The sequence below is a fragment of the Equus caballus genome, chromosome 7 (assembly GCF_041296265.1).
Source record: "Equus caballus isolate H_3958 breed thoroughbred chromosome 7, TB-T2T, whole genome shotgun sequence".
Classification (NCBI taxonomy): Eukaryota; Metazoa; Chordata; class Mammalia; order Perissodactyla; family Equidae; genus Equus; species Equus caballus.
Genome location: NC_091690.1, coordinates 51598734 through 51622755, shown reverse-complemented (window position 1 = coordinate 51622755; position 24022 = coordinate 51598734). Strand labels below are relative to the sequence as shown.

At 52.6% G+C, this 24022-nt stretch overlaps 1 protein-coding gene and 1 long non-coding RNA gene across 14 annotated transcripts in view; one reads left to right on the top strand and one right to left on the bottom strand.

Annotated features, from left to right (window-relative positions):
- The window catches only part of LOC111774290 (uncharacterized), a 37562-nt gene extending 17015 nt beyond the window's left edge, over positions 1 to 20547 (bottom strand). Inside the window, exon 1 of the long non-coding RNA XR_002809223.2 lies at positions 20410 to 20547. This is a non-coding gene — a long non-coding RNA (uncharacterized lncRNA). The remainder of the gene's footprint in view (positions 1 to 20409) is intronic.
- SMARCA4 (SWI/SNF related, matrix associated, actin dependent regulator of chromatin, subfamily a, member 4) overlaps positions 18601 to 24022 on the top strand; it is an 85825-nt gene continuing 80403 nt past the window's right edge. For 4 of the 13 annotated variants that reach the window (XM_023645394.2, XM_023645393.2, XM_070274084.1 and 1 more), the window contains exon 1: positions 20363 to 20527. Coding sequence is in view for 4 of the 13 variants with exons in the window: in XM_070274083.1 (XP_070130184.1) it covers positions 22381 to 22409 (29 nt within the window). In the remaining 9 variants the exon portion in view is untranslated. Of the gene's footprint in view, positions 18680 to 20362; positions 20528 to 20769; positions 22410 to 24022 lie in introns of those variants that run through there. The other 9 variants (XM_070274089.1, XM_070274086.1, XM_070274087.1 and 6 more) reach the window with 7 other exon arrangements.

Here is a 24022-nt window from a genome sequence, read left to right as displayed (position 1 = left end):
TATCTTCTTGTGGGTTTGATCTGCATTTCCCTAATGACTGGTGTTGTTGAGAACATATTGTTAAATTAGAAATTATTGGGGGCCAGCCCGGTGGTGCAGCGGTTAAGTTCGCACGTTCTGCTTTGGTGTCCCAGGGTTCCCTGGTTCGGATCCCGGGTGTGGACATGGCACCTCTTGGCAAGCCATGCTGTGGCAGGCATGCCACATATAAAGTAGAGGAAGATGGGCACGGATGTTAGCTCGGGGCCAGTCTTCCTCAGTAAAAAGAGGAGGATTGGCAGCAGATGTTATCTCAGGGCTGATCTTCCTCAAAAAAAAAAAAAAAAGAAAGAAAAAAAATTATTCAAGGCCACAGAGGAAGTATCCAGAATTGTACGGCAGACGGTATCATGTTCGGAGGCGGCAGCGATGCTCAAGCTGGTTCTTCTCCACGCTCTGTGCTCCAGCACGACATCTGTCTTCTTAAAACAGAAACAAACGGCTTGCTCCCCTGCACACACGCTCAGCCACGCGAGGCAGCGCCACACACCTGCGCACATGGGCTGGCCCGGGGCCGGACACAGGGTTCAGCCGGGGCAAGAGGGGGGCCAGCTGCGAGCCCACTCCTGACGCTCGACAGCTCGGACGCTCCGAGTTCTCATCTTCCCAGAGAGCGGCGTGCTGAGGCCGGTCCCCTCTCACAGCCCCCACGGGTCCCCACCTTTGCCTGAACTCCTGTTCCTTCTACAGCTGTCACCTGCAGCATCATTCGAAGGGGGAGCCCTCCCAGGGCCCAGCCTCTCGTCAGACACTGCCTTCAGAGCACCTGTCACAGGAGGCCCGACAGCGATTCCTCCACTGGGACCCTCATGTCGCATCTCCAACCTGACACAGAGACGTCGGGACGTGCTCTGTCTCCTTTGCTGGAGAAACATTTGGTGAACTCAAGCTATGATAGGACTTTTTAAAAAAAATTAGTTCCAGGTGCTGGCCTGGTATCATACTGGTTAAATTCATGCACTCTACTTTGGCAGCCTGGGATTCGTGGGTTCGTATCCTGGGTTCAGACCTACACACCGCTAAGCCATGCTGTGGTGGGGTCCCACATACGAAATAGAGGAAAGCTGACACAGATGTTAGCCCAGGGCCAGCCTTCCTTAGGCAAAAAGAGGAAGATTGGCAACAGATGTTAGCTCAGGGCCAATCTTCCTCACCACAAAAACAAAAACAAAAAACTAAACTGTTTATTTTTCAACCTCAAAATATACTGCATTATTACTAGTATTTCAAATTCAACATTCATTTTGATTTACCCACATTTACCACTTTTTTTCACTCAACATATCTTCTTGGCTCTCAGCTCTTCCCTCTGGGATCAATTTTCTTCTGCTTGAACAGCACCCTTTAGAATTTCTTTTTTTTAAATTTTTTTGCTGAGGAAGATTCGCCCTGAGCTAACATCTGTTGCCAATCTTCCTCTTTTTGTATGTGAGCTGCTGCCACGACGGATTGGCCTCTGACAAGTGGTGTCGGTCAACACCCGGGAACAGAACCTGGGACCCCGGAGTGAAGCATACGGAACTTAACCACCAGGCCACCAAGGCTGGCCCTAGAATTTCCTTGGAGGAAGGTCTGCTGGTGGCAAACTCTGTCAGTTTTTATTTGCCTGAAAATGACTTCACTGTGTTCTTGAAAAGCTGTCTTTAGCACAAAGTTGACTTCAGTTTTTTGTTTTTTAAAGGTTGGCACCTGGACTAACATCTGTTGCCAGTCTTTTTTTTTTTCTCTTCTTCTCCCCAAAGCCACCCCAGTGCATAGCCGTGTATTCCAGTTGTGTGTGCCTCTGGTTGTGGCATGTGGGACGCCGCCTCAGCATGGCCTGATGAGCGGTGCCATGTCTGTGCCCAGGATACGACCCAGAGAAACCCTGGGCTGCCAAAGTGGAGCGTGACCTTAACCGCTCGGCCACGGGGCAGCCCCTTGACTTTGGTTTTTGAAAATCAGTTCCTTGAAGACAGGATTCCCCGTCTTCTGGCCTCCAGTGTCACTTTCGCAATGTCCGTGGTCAGTGTGATTGTTGTTTTCATTCTGGCCGCTCTTACAGTCCTCTCTGTTTTTGATGTCCTACAGTTTTATGACAGCTGATCTAGTGGAGAAGTTGTTATTGGGATAAAGTGTAAACTGAGGTACAACACGGTACAGGGCGGAATCACCCACAGGGAGGCCTGGCCTCTGTCCTGGCTCCTGGGAGGCGGCCTCTTCACCCCTGGGACTCCTGAGTGACAGGAATGGGTATTCACGGTGGGCCCCCTGGAACACACCCGACAGTTTACACCAACTCGATGACTCACGGTGGGTCCCAGGATGGTAATGCCAAGGCCATGACTCAGGGTGGGTGATCGCCCCGCCAGGAAGGCCAACCACTGATCAGCTGGATGGGGCCTGGGCCAAGCGGGGGCTGGAGATCGAGTCACGTGGGCAATGACTCAATCAATCATGGAACAATTCCATTAATGCCTCCTACTAGTGAAACGCCAGGACAAACTCAGAGCACCGAAACGGGGTGCACTTTCCTGGTTGGCGATAATCTGTGCGTGTTGTCGCAGGTCCATGTGGCGGGAGGACGATGCACCCGAGGACGACAGAAACTTCTGCAAGTTAACCCGTGTCAGCCACGGTCAACGCTGGAGAAACGTTTGCTGAGAGATGCAGAGGACTCCTTTTTTCTATGTATTTTCTATGTTTTTTTCTTCTTTAACTCCTCCATGATTGCCTTCTTTTGTGTTTGATTGATTTTTTTCCAGTATGTCATTTTTGTTGTTGTTTTGTTTTTATTGAGTTCATAACAGTTTACATCGATGTGAGATTTCAGTTGTACATTATTTCTTGACTGTCACCACATAAGTGTTCCCCTCACCACCCCCCGTGCCCAACCCCCACTCCTTCCCCTCGTAACCACTGAACTGTTTTCTTTGTCCCAGTACTTGTTTATATTCCACATGTGAGTGAAATCATCTGGTGTTTGTCTTTCTCATACTGCCTTATTTTGCTTAGCATAATTCCCTCCAGGTCCTTCCATGTGATTGCAAATGGGATGAGTTTGTCTTTTTTTCTGGCTGAGTAGTATTCCATTGTGTATATACACCACATCTTCTTTATCCAATCATCAGTCAGTGGGCGCTTGGATTGTTTCCATGTCTTGGCTATTGTGAATAGTGCTGCAATGAACATAGGGGTGCACATGTTACTTTGGATTGTTGATTTCAAATTGTTTGGGTAGATACCCAGTAGTGGGATAGCTGGGTCGTATGGTAGTTCTATTTTTAGTTTAGTTTTATGTTTTTTTCAGGAAGATTAGCCCTGAGCTAACATCTGCTGTCAATCCTCCTCTTTTTGCTGAGGAAGACTGGCCCTGAGCTAACATCCGTGCCCATCTGCCTCTACTTTATATGTGGGACGCCCACCACAGCATGGCTTGCCAAGCGGTGACATGTCTGAACCCGGGATCTGAACTGTCGAACCCTCGGCTGCCAAAGTGGAACATGTGCACTTAACCGCTGCACCACCGGGCTGGCCCCTATTTTCAGTTTTTTGAGGAGTCTCCATACTGTTTTCCATAGTGGCTGCACCAGTTTGCATTCCCACCAGCAGTGGATGAGGGTTCCCTTTTCTCCACACCCTCTCCAACATTTGTTATTTTTTGTTTTGCTGATAATGGCCATTTTAACATGTGCGAGGTGAAATCTCAGTGTGGCTTTGATTTGCATTTCCCTGATGATCAGTGACGTAGAACGTCGTTTCATGACACAAGCTCAGTTTTTTGAGAACAAGACCCACAGCGCTCCCCACTCCCCTGGAGATGCCATCAGCCCCATGGGCTAAGTGCTCTGTCTCAGCAGACTGCCTCCCCGTCCCTTTGATGCCAATCACAAGTTCAGGCTGTCACCTGTGCTTCTGACCGACCGCTGTAAAGCAGAGGTTCCCGGGCCCGTGTCCTCAGCTTCAATTAATTTGCTAGAGTGGCTCACAGAACTCAGAGGAGCGTTTCACTCACTAGGTTCCTGGCTGATTACAGGATACGGAAGGATATGAACCAACAGCCATGTGAAGAGACACACAGGGCGCGAGGTCCTGAACGCAGGCGCCTCTGTCCCCATGGAGTGTGGGGCTGCATCGGTTCACCGCCCCAGAATCCCACTGACCCCGTCCTTTGTAAGGAGGCTTCACTACTCAGGCAGGACTGATTCACCCTCCAGCCGGGTCCCCTTCCTGGGAGGCCGGGGGTGAGGGGGTGGGGCTGACAGTTCCAACCCTCTAGTCACAAGGAGGGTTCCCATGGCAACCAGCCCCATCCCTCAGGGCTTTCGACTCGTCACCTCGTTAACATAAACTCAGGGGTGGTGGAAAGGGGCTCGCTCTGAATATCAAGACTCTCTCATCGCTCTCATCTTCTCGCATATTCCAAGGGTCCTAGGAGCTCTCTGCCAGAGACGGGGAAGACCAACGTGTGTTTCTTACTGTGCGTCACAACATCCCAGGACAGGACCACTACAGTTTCCAGAAGAACCGGAGGAGCAGGTGGGAGACACCGAGGAGGTGAGGACGGGTCTGAGCGTGCGGCCTGAGCACGGAGGGCGGTGCTGCAGCTGACTGACGGGCCAGCCTGTTCTGTTTTTATATAATGTACGAACTTCAAACTAATTAAAAATCACTCACACTTTGATAATCCTTCTCACCTGCCAAACACCTTTTAAATCCTAACCCTAGGTGTGGATGGTGGCTCAGGTGAATTATTTGACTGGTGTTCACCGAGCACCTGCTCTCAGGGCTCAAGTGCTGGTGGAGGGGGCATGAGGGCCAGAGGAGACGGGCTGCAGGCGGAGTAAATAAGGAAAGCAGAGAGTGCGTCAGGAAGGAAGAAGTGCTAGGAGGAATGGAAAAGCAGGGTAAGGGAGTTGGGAGGGTCTGTAATACTAAATCTGGTGTCCAGAGAGGTGAGATTGGAGCCAAGGTCTGAAAGAGCTGGAGGAGCAGCCATCTGGAGAAAGAATGCTCCAGGTAGAAGGACAGCAGGTGCAAAGGCCCTGGGGTAGGGCTGTGCCTGGCAGGCTGGAGAAGTAGCTAGGAGGCCAGTGTGGCTGGAGTGAGCGAGTGAGTGGGGACTGGCGGGGGTGAGGGCAGCGGGCCTTGTGGGCCACTGTAAGGACTTGAGCTTGGGTGAATGCAGCCACTGGTCCAGTCCTTCCAGCCTAAGAAGATCCCAGAGGCTCTGATTTCAGAAGCAAGAAACGCTGTGTTCACCTTGCCGGGCAAAAATAATCCATGGCTTCTTCCACTTTATTCTCCTAGGAGATTTAAATTCGGAAAAGCATCTAAATCCAGCCACGCTGGGGAGTCTGGGAGGGCCCAGGCAGGCCACTTGGCCATGTCTGATAACAACACATCACAGGGCCCAGCAGGTGATGGTGAAAGGACACCAGCCGTGGGCCGCTCTCAGTAGGCCGGCTCCAGGGTGGCACCGTGAGTGAGCGCTGACCCAGGACCGCGGGGCTTTCACACCCATCCTGTCCTGTGGGACTCGGCACTGATCCCAGAAGGGCCGGTGACGACAGCCTCGTGATGGGGACCTGCACGTCCCCTGCAAACACAGCTGTCGTGATCTCAGCCGGAGCACAGTCTGCAGGATGCCCCGGGGCCATGGGAGCCGTCGGCATCACCCAGGGCTGCGGCCCTGCGCACGGACTCGCCCGTCTCAGCAGGCACCACGCTGGGCCTGGGACCCGGGCTGCGCTCGGCTGAGCTTGGCCCCTCGATCTGCATTTCTTACGGCGTATGAGGGTTTTTTGTTAATCGGGGTAAAATATGCATAACAGAAAACTTACCGTTGGAACCATTTTTAAGTGTCCACTTCAGTGGCATTAAGTGCATTCACATTGCTGTGCAGCCACTACCCACATCTGTCTCCAGAACTTTCTCATCTTCCCAAACTGAAGCTCTGTCCCCATTAAACACCATCTCCGCCCCCCCGCCCCCCAGGCCCTGGCCCCACCTTCTCCTTCCTGTCTCTGTGGATGTGGCTCCTCTGGGGACCTCCTGTGGGTGGAATCACACAGCATCTGGCCTCCTGTGTCTGGCTTATTCCACCCAGCATAATGTCCTCCAGGGTCATCATGGTGTGGCATGGGGCAGAACTCCCCGCCTTTTTTTTCCCCCCTTTTTTCTCCCCAAAGCCCCCTGGTACATAGTTACATATTTTAGTTGTGGGTCCTTCTAGTTGTGGCATGTGGGACGCCGCCTCAGCATGGCCTGATGAGCAGTGCCATGTCCACTCCCAGGATTTGAACCAGCAAAACCCTGGGCCACCAAGTGCACGAACTTAACCACTCGGCCACGGGGGCGGCCCCCAGAGAATTTCCTTTTTAAGGCTGAACAAACTTCCACTGTCTGGCTGGACTGCATTCTGCGTGTCCATCCATCTGTGATGGACGCCTGGGCTGTTTCCACCTCTTGGCAATTGGGAGTCACGCTGCTGTGGACATGGTAGTACAAATATCTCTGTGAGCCCCTGCTTTCCACTTTTTAAATTATATGCCCCAAAGTAGAATTGCTAGATCCTGTGGTAATTCTACTTCTCGGTTTGTGAGGAACCTCCACACTGTTCTCCAGGGCGGCTGCACCATTTTACCTTCCCACCGACGGTGCCCAAAGGCTCCGATGTCCCCCCATCCTCGCCCACATCGTTTTCTGTTGTCTTGGTAGTCGCCACGCTAATGGGTGTGAGCCGGTTGTCACTTCCGAGTGGTAAGAGGCCGCTCTGCCTTCCTGGAAGTGTGTCACCAGTTCACAAAGACACTGGAGCAGCCCCAGCGAGACTAAGAGGCCGATAAACCCGGACAGGGGAACCTTTCCCCTGGGAGAGGCAGAGGCGTAGAGGCCCCACCCTCGAGTGTCCCCAAGGTCACCCTGCTGGCGGGAGCGCACGCGCGGTGGGTTCCCAGCACTGGCTCCCTGGGCAGACAGGTCGTCCCTTCTCCAGTTCAGGGTTGGACAACCTGTTCTGCCACAGTCCCGCCGAGGCCACTCCCAGGCTGAATTTGCGCTGCAGAATGAGGGCAGCGGACGATGGGAGGAGAAGGGAGGGGAGGGGCAGACAGGAGGCGGATGGAGAGCGCCAGTGGGACAACCACCTGGGGTTTTGTCACCCCCACGCCCTGGGGCAGAGTCCACTGGCCATGCGTGTGTGTGTGTGTGTGTGTGTGTGTGTGTGTGTGTGTGTACAAACCCCCGGGGCTGGGGTGACGAGTCACTCCCGTATGGTCTGGCCATGAGCAGGTGAAGGCAGAGGATGGTTAGAAGCTGCCCGGATCAGTGCTCTTCAACGGGCGATGATTTGTCCTCCAAGGGACATCTGGCCGTGTCTGCAGACATTTTTTGGTTGTCAGAACTCGGGGGGGGGGGGGTGATTTTTGTTTCATGGGAAGTACTTCTATTTCAAAAAGTATTAAAGGCATCCTGAAACCTTGCCCAGGATTCGGGACCTATAAGCCTACAGAGCAGATGCATAAATAACAAACTCTGCCCCCCGCCCCCCGGGGCTGGACCCGGATGCTGGACGCTGGGGGGAGGGTGCTGTTTTTCACACGAAAGTCTCTGAAGTCACATAAACATGGAACACTTTGCACTAGTAGCTCAGCACTAAATACGAGTCAGTGAATCTTCCTGAGTTTGTCTTGTAGATGGATAAAGTCCTGAAAGTTCAACACGCAAAGATGGTCCCGCCCGGTCGGCCCAGCCTCTGTCCCCATCAGTGCGCAGATCTCCAGATGTGGGGGGTGTCACAGCCTAGAACTGGCACCCAGGGGATGCAGGGAGGGCAGGGCAGGGCCAGGGAAGGGGGCAGAGGTTTCTGAAGGGTCCTCGCTGCTCCTAGACCCCCCGCTGGAGGCTGGAGGGGACTGCTGTGGCCAAGGCTGCCGCCCAAACCATCATGTGAGCAGCTGCCGGACGGTGGGATGGTCAGTGACGTGGTGGCCAGCCACAGCAAAGCACCAAAAAGAAGAGAAAGAACAGGAGCCTAGGGCCCCGGCCCCGAGCGAGCTTCTGCAGGGAAGGCCACACAGAGGCCCGAGCCCCCAGGTGGCACCTGGGAGTGAGCCCAGGCTGCGGCCCTCAGTGGTGGCTAGAGGTCAGGGGCGCTGCTCAGCCCCCCCAGTCATGAAACGGCTCCCAACAGAGGACTATTCGACCCCAAACGTCAGGGACGCTGCGGCTGAGACCCTCAGCCTTAGATCGTCTTCTAAGAAGCCCTTGAGAAAATGGGTCCGTGTGGGCCAAACTCCAACCTCCACCTGCTGCTTACCCCCAGGCAGACGGGGGAGAGGGGCTGCAGTTTGGACGTTCTCAGACTACACCCCCTGTGGCCAGCTGCACCCCGGCAAAGGGGAGAAGGCGGAGCCCTCTGCCAGCCCGGGGACGAAGACTGAATTTGTCAGCATCTCCACACCAAAGATGTTCAGAGAGTGTCCAGCGAACTACGCCCTGGTGCTTGCACATTTCCAGTCTGTTTTGGTGATGTGAGGGTTAATTTTATGTGTCAACTTGGCTGGGCCACAGTGCCCAGAGATATTTGGTCAAACGTGATTCCAGATGTTTCTCTGATGGTGTTTTTGGTTGAGATGCATTTAAATCAGTAGACTCTGAGTAAAGCAGACTGCCCTTCATCAAAGGTGGGCCTCGTCCGATCAGTTGAAAGCCTGGATAGAACAAAAGACTGACCTTCCCCAGGCAAGAGGGGATTCTGCCAGCAGGCGGCCTTGGGGCTCCACCCACAGCCCTGGCTCTCCCTGGGCCTCCAGCCTGCCAATTCTGCACTTGCCAGCCTCCATGTCACCTGGGCCAATTCCTTAAAAATCAAGCTCGTATCAGTCAGCTCGGGCTGCTCTAACAAAACACCATACACTGGGTGGCTGAAGCAACAGATTTATTTTCTCACAGTTCTGGAGACTGGGAAGTTCAAGATCATGGTGCCAGAAAATTCACTTTCATAGTCACGGCTTCTAGAGAGACACCTCCTTGCCGTGTGCTCACAGGGCAGAGCGGGGGGGGGGGGGGGGGGATTGGAGAAAGTGAGAGAGAGCGAGATGGAGAGATGGAGCCCTCAGGTGTCTCCTCTTATAAGGACACTAATCCTAGCAGGTCGAGGCCCACCCCACGACCTCACTAAACCTTAATTACCTCCTTGCGGGCCCATCTCCAAGTACAGTCACATTCGGGGTTAGGGCTTCACCATATGATCCAGGGGGACACGATTCAGTCCACAGCGCGTCTCTATATGCTCCTCCGATCGGCTCTGTCTCCTGGGAGAACGCTGACTGACCCTCTAAAACCCCCGCCCAGCACTGCCTGTCACAGCCCATTGCACAGTGACAACGGTCACCCAGGGTCCGCTCCCCTCCATGGCTCCCCATGCCACCGGCAGACAGGGCAGGCTCCTGCCCCGTCTCTGGCTCTGCTTTTCCTTCGGTCCTCTGCAGCACACGGCAGGGCGCAGGGCGCAGGGTGAAGGGCACAGACACCAGTGATCACCTGCCTGGTGCAAATCATGCCAGCTCTGCCAGGGCTGTGTGGACCTGGGGTGGATTATTACCCCCTCTGTGCCTCAGTCCAACAATAACGTGGGCGATGGGAGGAGACACGTCATAGGGCGTGGTGAGGATCATGAACATATATAAATAGGCTTTAGGGGGCTGCCCCGTGGCCGAGGGGTTAAGTTCGTGCGCTCTGCTTCGGTGGCCCAGGGTTTCACGGGTTCGGATCCTGGGCACGGACATGACACGGCTCATCAAGCCATACTGAGGCGGTGTCCCATATAGCACAAGTAGAAGGACCCACAACTAGAATATACAGCTATGTACCGGGGGGCTTTGGGAAGAAGAAGAAGAAGAAAAAAAAGAAGATTGGCAACAGATGTTAGCTCAGGTGCCAATCACTAAATAAATAAATAAATAAATAAATAAATAGACTTTAGGTTTCACGGAAGTTGTAGGACTACAGAAAATTGAGCAGAGAGTACAGAGTTCCCAAATATCTCCTGCCCCCGCCCCCGCCCTACAGTTTGCAGGTTCCCGTTAGTAACGTCCTGTGTTAGCGGGGAACATCTGTTACAACAGAACCAATACTGATACACGATGATTAACTCAAGTCCTTGGCTTATATTAGGGTTCATTTGGGGTTGCACATTCTAGTTTTTAATAGTCTTTAGTTTTTAGACCAGCTTTAGGTTCACAGCAGAACTGAGCAGATGGTACAGAGATTTCCCACCCCCCACCCCCACCCCCAACTATCAACATCCCCAGAGGACTGGTAGCCATGTTGCAATTTCTATTTGTCCTTTGGTGTCTGGCTTATTTCATTGAGCATCACGTCCTCAGGGTTCATCCATGTTGTAACATGTTAGCATTTCCTTCCTTTCCCACCCACGCCCCCGGTTTTGTTTTGTTTGGTTTTGTTTTTTTGAGGAAGATTAGCCCTGAGCTAACATCTGCTGCCAATCCTCCTCTTTTTGCTGAGGAAGCCTGGCTCTGAGCTAACATCCATGCCCATCTTCCTCTACTTTATATGTGAGACACCAACCACAGCATGGCGTGCCAAGTGGTGCCGTGTCCGCACCGGGGATCTGAACCAGTGAACCCCAGGCCACCGAAGTGGAACATGAGAACTTAACGGCCGCACCGCTGAGCCAGCCCTAGCATTTTCTTCCTTTTTACGGCTGAATAATATTCCATTGTCTGTATATACTACACTGTCCATTCATCTGTCTATGGACACCTGGGTTACTTGCACATTTTGTCGATGTATATTTAGAGTATGTTTGTATATTGTAAATATACTGGCTATTGGCTGTACATTTACAGTAGACAAGATGTTCAGAGACAGGCTGCTCTGAAAATGGGTGTGCAAATATCTATTCGAATCCCCAAATACAAAACGATATACAGTCTCACAGCCAGGATATCTACATATACTTTTCTGCTATGTTTTTTCCCCCAGGTCTATTGACGTATAACAGCCAGGATATTGACACTGAGACAATTCATTGCTCTTGTTCCGATTCTTTCAGGTTTCCTTGTACTCATTTGTGTGCACCTGTGTATTAAGTTCTAAACAATTTTATCACGTGTGGGTTTGCGTATCCACCCCCATAGTCAAGACAGCAAACAGTTCCAACACCGCTGGAGCCCTAGTTCAGCCCGTTTACAACCACACCCACCTCCCTCTGGCAACTGCTAATGTGTCTTCCAACATGAAAAAATGTTGCCATTTCAAAGTGTTACAGAAACAGAATCAGACAGTATGTAACCTTTTGTAATTGGTCTTTTTTTTTCAGCGTAATTCCCTAGAGAGTCATTCGTCCAGATTGTTGCATTCGCTTGCTTTGATTGACAAGTAGTATCCACAGTGCTGACGGACCGCAGTTTGTTTAACCACGCGCCTTGTGAGGGACACCCGGGCTGATTCCGGTTCTTCCTGGGCTGTTACAGACAAAGCTGCTGTGAGCATTCATGCACAGGTTTTTGTGTGAACACGTTTTCGTTTCTCTAGGATAAACGCCCAGGAGTACACTTACTGGGCCGTGTGATAGCTGTCTGTTTAGTTTCTTCTGAAAGTGCTCAACTGTCTTCTGAGCGGCTTGACCATTCACATCCCCACCTGCTGTGCATTCCCACGTGGTCCAGTTTCTCTGCATCTTCGCCAGCCTTGGTGTTGTCGCTGATTTTTATTCCAGCCATTCTGAGAGGTCTGATTTCTCACTGTGGTTTTAATGTACATTTCCCTAACGGCTAGTGATACTAACTAAACACCTTTTCATGTGCTTATTTGCCATCTGTCTATCCTCTTTGGTGAAATGTCTAAATATATGAAGCCTAGACCAAATTATATGTACGGTGCGTGTATATATATAAACCATTGTTGTTGATTACTTTTTTTTTTGAGGAAGATTAGCCCTGAACTAACATCTGCTGTCAATCCTCTTTTTGCTGAGGAAGACTGGCCCAGAGCTAAGATCCGTGCCTATCTTCCTCTACTTTATATGTGGGATGCCTGTCACAGCATGGCTTGACGAGCAGTGCCATGTCCGCACCTGGGATCCGAACCAGCGAATCCTGGGCTGTCAAAGTGGAATGTGCAAACTTAACCACTGTGCCACCGGGCCGGCCCCTGATTACTCTTGATTGAAGCCCAAAGTGTAACAATTCAGGACTAGTGTCCTAGAAGAGCTTAATAAATTCAACCTAAAATAAAACATCCTGGAGTAAGAATAAAACATCCATAAAATTATGACAAATGTGGGTGGTTAGCCTTCTCCTTGTGGTTGCCGGCAGTGGCATGCTTTAGTGCAAGCGTTATGTGACATGCCAGTTGTCTACTGTGTTGAATTACAGCCAGGGCTGCCTGCCATTGCTCTGGGCTTGTAATTTAGCAGGACTCCTCCTGTTTTCCACACTACACATCTCATTGCTTCATCTGGGGAAATCGTTTTCTTGTGAGGCCCATTTTTCAGGGCAGTAGGTCATGTTTGTGGAATAAATACACATTTGGTTAATAAATGATTTCATTTTCCAAGAAAGATCTGAAGAGATTATTGAAAGAGTCTTCACTTTACAGCAGCAAAGGAAGAGGGTGCGTTTTACGTTTGCACATACTAGACATGCGTGAGCTTTTTATTTCAAGCCCTCAACACTGAGTCAAAAGAGAGAAGACCATTCTTCTCTGTAATGGTTCATTTTATGCCTCAGCTCGGCTAGGCCATGGCCCTCAGTTGTTTGGTCAAATACCAGCCTAGGTGTTGCCGTGGAGGTAGATTTTTAGATGTGATTATAATGTTGAAACCAGTTGAGTAAAACGGGTGACCCTGCATGACCTGGGTGGGCCTCATCCAATCAGTTGAAGGTCTTAACAGCAAAGACTGAGGTTTCCCAAAGACGCAGCAATTCTCCTCAAGACTGTAGCAGAGAAACCCTGCTTGAGTTTCCAGCCCTGCAGGATTCGGACTCGAGACCGCAACATCAACTCTTCCCTGACTTGCCAGCCTCTGCAATCGCATGAGCCAATTCCTTAAAATAAAGCTCTCCCTACCTATCAGATATATATGTATATTCTCTATTTATATATATATGTTCTGTTTCTCCAGAGAAACAGGATCAATAGGGTGCATATATATGTATATCCAACATCCTATTGATTCTGTATCTCTGGAGAACCCTAACACGTCCTCTGAGCCACCCAAAAAATATGACAAACTCCCACCTAACAAGGTGACAGATACACAAGGACGTGGACGTGGACACAGGCTCTGAGAGGGCTAAGACCAACTGGGAAGGTTATTTTCGCCATGTGGGGAGGGATGTCGCAAACCTCTGGTCTCCTCCGCACCCCCTGCATTCACAGCACCCTTCCCCGCACCTCACAGTCTGCTTCCCACCTGGGAAGGCGGAGTGGCAGCTGCCATTGCCCCAGGCAGCCAATCGGAAGGTGCCTTGGGCGCTGCGCATGAGATGAGCCTGACGATGTGACTCCAGGCCAGGGCCTGGTCACTCTCCCTCCTGGCATCTGAGAGGCTGGGGGATAACCCCGAGGCCTCAGGAAGCATCTCGTCAATGGAAACCCTCATTCCGTACGAGGAGGCAGCATTGAGTCACCCTGAGACTCCCTCCGTGGTGCCCATGCACTCACTCATCCTGTCTTCCGCGCACCAGGCACCAGGTGCTGTCCCAGGTGCTGGGGAGGTGTGGGTGATGGAGACAGACCCAGAGCTGACAGTCCAGCAGGGCAGACGAATAGCGCAGACTAAATAAATGGGAATGCAGGAGGGGCGTCTGCAGCATTACACGGGGCCTCTAGGAGCCAGGCAGGTGTCAGGAGCCCCTGGGCAAAGGCCCTGGGGCAGGACCTAGGTCTGAAGACTAGTGAGCAAAGAGGCCAGTGACGGGAGAGGGATGAGCCAGGAGAAGGATAGTCGGAGATCAGGTCCGGGAGGGAGCGAAGGCCTGTAGCCTCTGTGAGGACTGGCTCTGGCTTTTTAAATTTGTTTATATTTTTTTTAATAAACTTTATTTTTTAGAGTGGTTTTAGGCTCACAGCAAAACTGAGCAGAACGTCGAGTGTTACCACACACACTCCCTGCCCACTATCACAGCCTCCCCCTCCGTCAACATCCCCGCCGGAGGGGACGGCTTGTGACCACTGATGAACCCGGGACGCGTCATCACCCAGCGTCCACAGGTGACGCTCGGGTTCCCGAGTTCGGACAAATGAGAATGACACGCGTCCACCATCACACGGTCACACAGAACAGTCTCACTGCCCTGAAACCCCTCTGTCCTCTGCCCGTCTTCCCCCCTCACCTCCCATCCCTGGAAACCACTCATCTCTTTACTGTCTCTAGCTTTGCCTTTTCCAGAAGGCCACAGAGCTGGAATCATCCAGCACAAACAAGCCTTTTCAGATGGGCCTCTTCTGCTTACTGATGTACATCTAAGGTTCTTCTACGCCTTTTCTTGGCTTGTGAGCTCATTTCTTCTTAGCGCCGATATCCCATTTTCTGGGTGGACTACAGTTTCTTATCCGTTCACCTACTGAAGGCCGTCTTGGCTGCTCCCAGGTTTTGGCAATTATGAAGAAAGCTGCCATCAGAACGTCCCCGTGCAGGTTTCTGTGGGGACATCTTTCCTCCCCCTTTGTGTAAGTACCAAGGAGTGGGGTTCCCGGGTCACATGGTAAGAGTATGTTTAGTTTTGTAAGAAATGGTGAAACCATCTTGTGAAGTGGCTGGGCCATCAGCATTCCCACCCAGCAATGAATGAGTTCCTGCTGCTCTGCATTCTCACCAGCATTTGGTGTTTCCAGTTTTAGATTTCTCCCTTTTTTATAGGTGTGCAGTGGTATCTCATTGTTGCTTTAATTTGCAATTCCCTAGTGACATATGATGTGGAATATTTTCTCATACCCTTATTTGCCATCTGTACATCCTCTTCGGTAAGGTGTCTGTTCAGGTCTTTTGTCCTTTTTTATTTTATTTTTTGGTGAGGAAGATTGGCCCTGAGCTGACATCTGTGCCCATCTTCCTTTGCTTTGTATGCGGGATGCTGCCACAGCGTGGCTTGATGAGTGGTATGTAGGTCAATGCCCAAGATCCAATCCTGTGAACCCCAGGCTGCTGAAGCAGAGCCCACAAACTTAACCATGACGCCACCGGGCCGACCCCTGTCCATTTTTTAATTGGGTTATTCATTTTCTTCTTGCGGAGTTTTAAGAGCTCTTTGTATATTTGGATAATGGTCCTTTATCAGATGTGCCTTTTCAAGTGTTTCCTCCCAGTCTGCGGCTTGGCTTCTCATTCTCTTCGTGGTCTCTGCCTTTTATTCTTGGCAAGATGGGAGTCACTGGAGGGTTTTAAGCAGAAGAGGAACTTGATAGAACCGAAGTTGTAACTCCTATTAAATATCCAAGTGGTGGTGTCTGAGAGGCAGTTTTCTGGAGCTCAAGGGTAAGGTCCAGACAGGAGAGAAAGATTCGGAAATCCTCAGCATATAGATTTATTTATTTAATTTTATTATTATTATTTTTTTGGTGAGGAAGATTGGCCCTGAGCTAACATCTGTGCCAGTCTTCCTCTATTTGTATGTGGGATGCTGCCACAGCATGGCTTGATGAGTGATGTGTAGGTCTGTGCCTAGGATCCAAGCCACTGAACCCAGGGCCACCAAAGCGGAGTGCGGGAACTTAACCACTATGCCCCTGGGCTGGCCAGCATGGAGATTTTTTTTTAATTAAGGTGAAATTCATATAACATAAAGTTAAATATTTTAACATGAAGAATTCAGTGATATTCAGTACATTCACAATGCTGTGTAAGCGCCACCTCTGTCTAGTTCCAAACTATTCTCACCATCCCACATAAAACCCTGTACCCGTTAGGTAGTCCTCCCCGACACCAGTCCCTGGCAATCTGCTTGGATCTGCCTGTCCTGGACATGACTCACACATGTGGCCTTGTGTGTCTGACTCCACTCCCTCAGCATGTTCTCGAGGTTCACCCACACTGCAGCCCATGTCAGGACGTCGCTGCCTTTGATGGGTGACGACTCCACTGACTGAGAGACTGCAGTGTGTTTATCCACTCGTCTGCTGGTGGACATTTGGACTCAACCTTTTGGTTATTATAAATAGCAGCAACGATGAACATTTGTTTACAAGTATTTCTTCAAGTACCTGTCTTTAATCCTTTTGGATAGATACCTAGGAGCCAGATGATTTTTTAAGGTCATCAGACTGGAAGCCAGGGAGGTGACTGTAGATAGGGGCCCCAGGTCTGAGTCCTGGGGCAGTTCATTGCTAAGGGGTCAGTATGAAGAGAAGGAAGTGGCAAAGGAGCCTGGGAAGGAGCCGGTGAAGGGGTGGGAAGAAACCCAGGGGTGTGTGGTGCCCTGGAAGCCACGCGAGGAGACTGCGCTGAAGAGGGAATGTGTCCACTGTTGCCAACTGACCCCCAGAGCCAGCAACACGTAGGTCCCCGTGACCTTGACACGAGTCACTTGTCATTTCCTACAGTGGAGTACGAAAGGCCCGAAAAGAGCACGTTTAATGGAAATTAGAGAAGACCTAAATAAACAGAGAGATATACCATGTTCATGGATTGGAAGGCTTAATTTTATTAAGATGGTTCCCAAACTGGTCTACAGACTCAATGCAATCCCAATCAAAATCTCATCATGGTTTTGGGTAGAAATAGACAAGCTGATTCTAAAATTTACACAGAAACGCCAAGGACCTAGAGTAGCCAAAACAGTGAAAAAAAAAAGAACAAAGTTTGAGGACTACTTGATTTCAAGATGACATAAATCTACAGGCATCAAGACAGTGTGGTCTTAGCATATCGGGAGACACATTGATTAGTGAACAGAGACTCCAGAAACAGATTCACACTTAAACAGTCAAATGACTTTTGACAAAAGCACTAAGATAATTCACTGGGGACAGTCTGGAACAACTGGTGCTGGAAAAACTGGATATCCCCATGGAAAACAATGAACTTCAATCTTACCTCATCCCTTACACAAAAATTAACTCATGTGGCCAGCCCCGTGGCTTAGTGGTTAAGTTTGTGTGCTCTGCCTGGGCAGCCTGGGGTTCACTGGTTTGGATCCTGGGTATGGACCTAGCACCACTCATCAAGCCATGCCGAGGTGGCATCCTACATAGAAGAACTGGAATGACTTACAGTTAGAATCTACAACTGTGTACTGGGGCTTTGGAGAGGGAAAAAAAATTAACTTGCAATGTATCATAGACATAAACATAAGCACTAAAGGCATCAATTTTGCTTAAACAGGGATTTCAACATATAGCCATAAATGGCCAGCCTATAGGGTTACTCCCAACAGACGTGTTGTCCAAACAGGACTCTGGATACTTTCTTGCCAGAGGATCCATGTCCCCACTGGCCCAGCTGCAGAGAAAGCTGGAGTCCGTCCACTCCTCCCATTTCATCCATTCTACCTCCAGAGCCTTCGTGCTAGTCAGGCCATCCCCCTCTGCACCCTGGGCCACTGCAACAGCCCAAAGAGACTCCCCACCTCCTCTCCTTCCCCACTAGCCCAGTCTCCACCCTGCAGCCATGGGATTCTCCCGATTACAGCCCTTCAACTGCTTCCCACTGTGCTCCAGAAAAAGCTCAAGATCCTCACCACAGCCCACAGGGCCCTGCCCAGTGTGGCTGCTCCTGGCCTCCCCCTTTGAGCCACACAGGCCTTTTTCTGTCCCTAGGCTCTTTTCCTCTTTAGAGTCCTGGGACATCCTGTCTCCTCTACTCAGTGCCCTCCTCCTTTGGCTTTTGGCATAAATGCCTCTCCCTCAGAGAGGATGAGCTGACTTCTTCATCCCAGGAAGGCCCCATGTTATGATCTCATTGCCCCCTGGGCTTTTCTTCCACTGAACTTCGATTTTCCTATCATGTGTTAGTGTGATCAATACGGGAGACAGTCAACTGAACTCATGGACTGTCTGCTCCACAGGCAGGAACGCTGCCGGCTCGGCGCATCACTGGAGGCCTAGGACCAGCTCAGTGCGGAGCGTGGTGAGGGCGCTTAAGAAATATTACTTGAATGAAGGACAGAGAGCGAGGTTTGGATCCCACGTGCCCGTTTACTGCGCATCACATTAGGAGCCAAGGTTCAGAGAACTCCAGGTGGCCTGCTTTCACCGATTCCTCATAACCACCAGGGGAGGCGGGTGCCATTATTGTTTCCATTTTACAGGTGAAGAAACAGACGTGTAGACGAGTCCCATAGACTTGCTCGGCATCCCCCAGATACTAATAAGGGAGTCAAGTTTGAAACCCAGATCTTTGCTCTATGCTTCAAGTGACTCACTCACCTTGGACGTGGGTAGATTCAACTGCTGACGCAAGTGTGGGACACACTCACCAGACAGTCGGTCTCTATTATTCTTTCAATGAAAAAATTTAAAGTATCTAGTACGTGGCGGAGGGGGGCACTACGCCAGATGCTGGGGATCCCTAGTGATTAAAACTGACAATATCTTTGCCATTTAAATTGAGGGGAGGAAGACAGCCGATCAAGAGGGTACCCAAGAAATGTGAAGGAAGGGGAAAAAGGAGGCAGTGATCAAACAGGAGGCGGTGAGTCAGCTGCGACCTGAGAAATCAGGAAGGGCAGGCAGGCCGGCCAGAAGCAGCGGGAGAGACAGTCACACGGGGTGGGGCCTGACCTCGGGGAGCGCTTGTCTGGCTGCGGGACTAAAGGTGACGGCGGTGGAAAATGTGGGAGATTCTGGAATGTGCTCCTTTCTCCCTTCCGAGTATCCTGTGGGACAGCAGCCTGGGTCTCATAAAGGTTTCTGCACACCAGATGACCACATGAGAACATCCTAAAGGCTGCAGACTCAGGGGCCCAGTGATTTGTTCTGGGAGCCAGGGGCGCAGGGAAGAAGGAAGGTGGCCGAGCGGCTGCATCACTGGGGCTGCTGCCCTTCCGGGAGGGTGCTGTGGGTGCTGCAAGGGGCTTGGAGCTGCACTGCCAGGCTGATGGTGGTGGCAAGAAGGGGGAGGTGTTGAGCCCTCTCTCTCTCCCCCTCCCCAGGCAGCTGCTCCTGGAGGCCTGTCCCTACCTCTGACACGCTTCTGCTTTCTCGGATGCGCTCCGCTCTGCAATCTGACCTCTTCCTCCACCCCTGCTGCCAAAACCCAGCTGGCCAAGGTCACCAGTGCCTGGGCCCAGTGTCCTTGCCCTGTCTTTCTCATCCTTGACATCTCAACAGCATTGGACACGAGGACGAGACCCCTTCGAGAATCTCTCCCGCCTTTTCCTCTGGGACCTTTTCGTGCAGTTCAGAGCACTCATCTGGCCCGTCCGTGGACCCTCTCTCTTTAACCTCACGAGAACATCCGTGCTGCCCTGGCCTCGCTTTTCCATCCTGTGCTGCTCTCCCATGGGGTGCTGGCGACACTTTCAAATCACAGAGAAGAGGCCCGGAGGCACAGGGCCTCCACACTTGCAACAAGGCTCTCTCCCGCACAGCTTTCTGTCTTGCCTCCAACGTCTTCTTCGCACGGGGCCTCCCCTGGCTGCCCCACTGAGAATGCCCACGACCCTGAAGTCGCCATCTCAACACAATGCATTTTCCCTCCTTCCCCTCTGTCTCCCCCACCGGATCGTGAGCGCCCCAGCGGCTGCGATGCGTCTGCTCGGGCCCCAGCACCTGCGCCTGGGCCACCGCAGCAGGCCAATAACCACGTGCTGAGCTAATGAATGGCCTCCGGTAGGCTGTGCAGAAAAGGCGGCCGCAGTCAGGCCCCGCCCGGTCTCGCCGGACGGGCCTCGCCACCCCCCCAACCAGGGATGCAAGCGGCTGCCCAGCCCGCCCGTGTTCATCCCCGGCCCACCTTGCCCGCCTCCCGCCCTCACGCCAGCTTCCCGTCCTCGCTGCCGAGTCTCAAGGCCCCTCCGCCATCCTTTCCCCGCAGACCCCACCGCCACCCAGCCCCATCCCCCAATCTCCCACTGCCGCCGCAGTGGCGCCCGCTCTGCGCATGCTCGGCGGCGTGAGGACGCGCGGCGTGCGGAGGCCGGACACCCCGGGGCGCAGGCGCAGGACCGTCCGGGACCCAGTGGGGAGGCGCGTCGGGCGCGCAGGCCCTCTCTCGCCCCGCCCACCTCCCCCAAGCCCCTTGCGGCCGCGCAAGCGCGCTGGGAGCGGAAGGGTGGGCGCGCGCGCGCACGCGGCGGGGCGGGCGGCGGAAGCGGGAGCGGCCGGCGGTGGGGGGAGGGGAGCCGGCGGGTGCGCGCGCAGCGGGGGCGCGGGCGGCGTGGGGGGGCGGCCGAGGCGGGCGGGCGCGCGCGCGAGGCTTACCCTCGCTCGGCGGCGGCCTCTTTGTTTCGTGAGGAGAGGCGAGACGCCTACTCTGCCCCCGGCCCCGCGCGGAGGGGCGGGGGCGGCGCTGGGAAGGCGACGGCGCCGGCAGCTCCCGGTAAGGAAGGCGGGCCGCGGGGGGAGCGCGGCGCGGGGCCGGGAGGCCGGTTTGAATGGAGCCGGGGCGCCGCGGGGGGAGGGGGCCGCTGGCGCCCGGAGCGGGGCCGGGGTACGGCGGCGCCCGAGGGTCAAGAAGCCTGGCCGGGACGGCGCGCGCGGGGCAGGCCCCAGCGTCGCGAGGCCGCGGCGGCTGCAGTATCCGCGGGCCGGCGGGGTGGGGGCCCGGGCCGCGTGGAGGCCGCGCGCCCCCCGTGCGCGCTCTCGCCGGGGGTGCCGGACAAAGCTCGCGGCCCCCTCGGCTGCCCGGCCCCCGGTCGCCGTCCCCGCCGCGGCCGCGACAGCAGCCCGGCCTCGGGGCTTTGCTGGCTGCGTTGTCCCGGGTCCGACGCGAACGTTGCCTTTCTGGCGAGGCCGCGATCGGGGTTCGGGAGGAAGAACCCCGGGTGTGTCCAGCATCAACTGGACACGAGCATGAGCTGCCCTAAAATTTTATTTTAAAAAAGTCACATAGTCAATATTTTCAAGGAAAGAGAAATAACTGCCGGAATCTTGCAAGTAGTGACTTCAAAATGCTTGCCCTGAAGTGGGGGGTGGGCAGCAAGTGGGGGAGAAAGCAGGGGGGAAATTGTTGGCTGTTGAAAGCATTGTTTTTATTTTGCATCCTTTCCCATTCCTCCCGGTTGATTTTCTAGATTAAGGCTGTTATTTAAAACGTGGACCTTTTGGGAGAGTGTTTTGTGCCGGGCTTGAAAACACTAGTTTTGGTTCCCCCCCCCCCCGCCCCCAGTGAATCCCTGGGGAAAGTAGGGAAGAGGTGTGAGAGCCACTTGGGAGGAATTTGAAACAAGTTTTCAGTTTGCATTGAGACAGGATTCGAGTTTGCATCCCGGCATCGTACGTCACTTGGCTGTGTGACTTTAGGCAAATAGCTTGACCTCTCTGAACCTCTGTGTTTCCTCTTTTGTGAAATGGGGATAATATCACCACGGGAGTTGGTGAAAGCCTGTAAAATGGTTCCTGGCGAGTGGGAAACAGTATTCTTACTGTCTGGTCATTGCTCAGCAAATATATGTTGAGTCCCTACTGGGTGTGAGATGGTTGGGGGTTGGAGGCCTGTGGAGCCCCTCCAGTCTTATAGGGGAACAGGCTGTAAATGTGGGAACCACTCCCCTCGCCCTGTCATTTAATTCTCCCTCCCCTCTCTGAGAGGACGCAGTGGATGCCGGTGGGAGTGGAGGGACCAGAAATCAAGGAGGCTGCATGGAAGAGAGGGCCTTTATTCAGTATCAGGGAGGATGGCCCGGCTTGTATTTCCACCGCCCAGGACCATGTTGTTCGTCTCTGCTGTACGTGCCATCACGTGATGTTTTCCCATGTAGAAGTTACCCCAGTTTGTAATTACGCATCCGTTCTTCTCGGGGGGCCGGCAGCAGAGCTGGTGTCTCCCTGGCCTCTCACAGTGCACCCTGGGCCCGGCCCACGGTAGGCCCTTGGCGGACATCGTTGCACGAATGAGCAGGGGCCTTGGAGCATCGAGTTGATGTGGGTCTGAAGTGCTGGTGCAGGACTGGGGCTGGGTCGTGAGCAGTGGCCGTGGGTTGCTGCTGTGGGTTTCTGACTTCCCAGGCCGGCGTTTGCCACACCTCATCCCCCCCGGGTTGGGGGGCGGTTGGTGTAGGTGGCGGTGGGGACTTCTTGTCCTGGAATCACCTCTCAGGGTTCACGACCAGCTCTCAATCCTAGCTTGACCTCCGTGGAGGCACTGACCAGGAGGTCCCACATCCGTGAGACAGATGTGACAGTGACGCCGCTCCACACTCTTGTCCAGAGGGTTGAGCGAGATAACGTTGGATGAAGTTAACATTCCTCATTTTGTGTGTGTATGTATATTTCTAAATAATCTGTTTAAACTAAAAATTTATTACAGTCATTTGATATCTTAGGAAGCCCAGGTTTGATGTGCCAGTTACATATATTTTTCTGATTTTCTTTAAAATCAGTGCATACATAATTATGACAATAGTAAATGTTCCTCCATGTGCCACCTGAAGTCACTTTGTGTCCAACCTTCAGGAGACGTCGATCTTTTAGGGTTTTGAGCCAGGGGTGACGGACGTCATCAGAGCTGTGGCAGAGGGCAGTGCCATGGTCTCCAGACTCTTTCTGTCTGTGGAAAGCACCCCAGCATGTTTGCATCCTTGTTTATATGCCTTTGCCACTCTTGGTGGACCCTCAAAACACTGGGAGGGAACCCTAGCCCAGCTCGGGGTCTTAGCAGATGTCGCATGTGGGAGCGTGGGAGGATAGGTATTTTGGGTGAATGTCTGGTGAGAACAGCGTTCTGCCAGTGAAGAAACTGAGGTCCGGGACGTTTCCTCACCAGGGGCTCTCCAGTCAGCTGTCCAGGTTGGACTCCTGGCTTCTCCACTTTCCCTTTTGGGGCCTCAGAGAAATGGGGTGACAGTGCCCGGCCCGTAGTAAATAGTCAGATGTGCCAGCAGATTTTGGCCTTGGTCATCGGGGCTGCCATGGCACAGCAGGACCCATTCACCCCGACCACAGACAGAACACAACGTGAACGGCGCCCCCTGGAGTTGTGCAAGACAAGGCCCGGCTGCGCATTCCCCGTTCACATAGTGAACCAGTGTGCAGTGAGTGCCCGCCAGGAGCCGGCTCTGCTGGGGGCGGGGGGGGGGCGGCTGCACCCAGGCAGACAAGGCCCTGTGCTCCTTTGCTCATGTCCGTCTCCTTATTTGCAAAGGGGGATGGTAATAGTACCCAGCTCGGAGGATGGTTGCAAGGACTAAACAACAACGACAAAGTGACAAATGACGAAGGCACAGCGCTTAGGACAGTGCCTGGCATGTGGGGCTGAGCCCCTGGTAGCTCTTGTCATGAGGGTGCCTGCAACACCCTGGCGGGGTGACATACAGAATCTATTTTTGCCCCCTTGCAATAGTTGTCTATGTTTTCAAAGCGGGAGCAAAGGAATCAAGTCCTCCATTTTCTCCTTAATATTTAAAAATTGTGTGCTTTGCAATTTCACCATAAGGCATTGGAAAGAAGGATGTATGTTTGGTGGCATGAGTTTTGAAAAATATCCAATGTTTGTTTTCTTTTTTTTTTCCTCACCTCCATAGGATGGGAGGTGTTTTTTTTTCTTTTTGGTGAGGAAGATTGACCCTGAGCTAACATCTGTTGCCAATCTTCCTTTTTTTTTCCCTCCCCAAAGCCCCAGTATGTAGTTGTAAGTCATTCTAATTCTTCTATGTGGGAAGCCAACTCAGCGTGGCTTGATGAGCAGTGTGTAGGTCTGCGCTCGGGAGCGAAACTGGTGAATCCTGGGCCGCTGAAGCGGAGCACGCAAACTTAACCACTCAGCCACAGGGCCGGCTCCCAGCCAATGTTCGTTTTCTGTTTCACATATTTCCCTCATCACCTGTAACTAACACTGGTGGAAGACTTAAGAGAGAATAAAAGTTAAAAAAAAAAT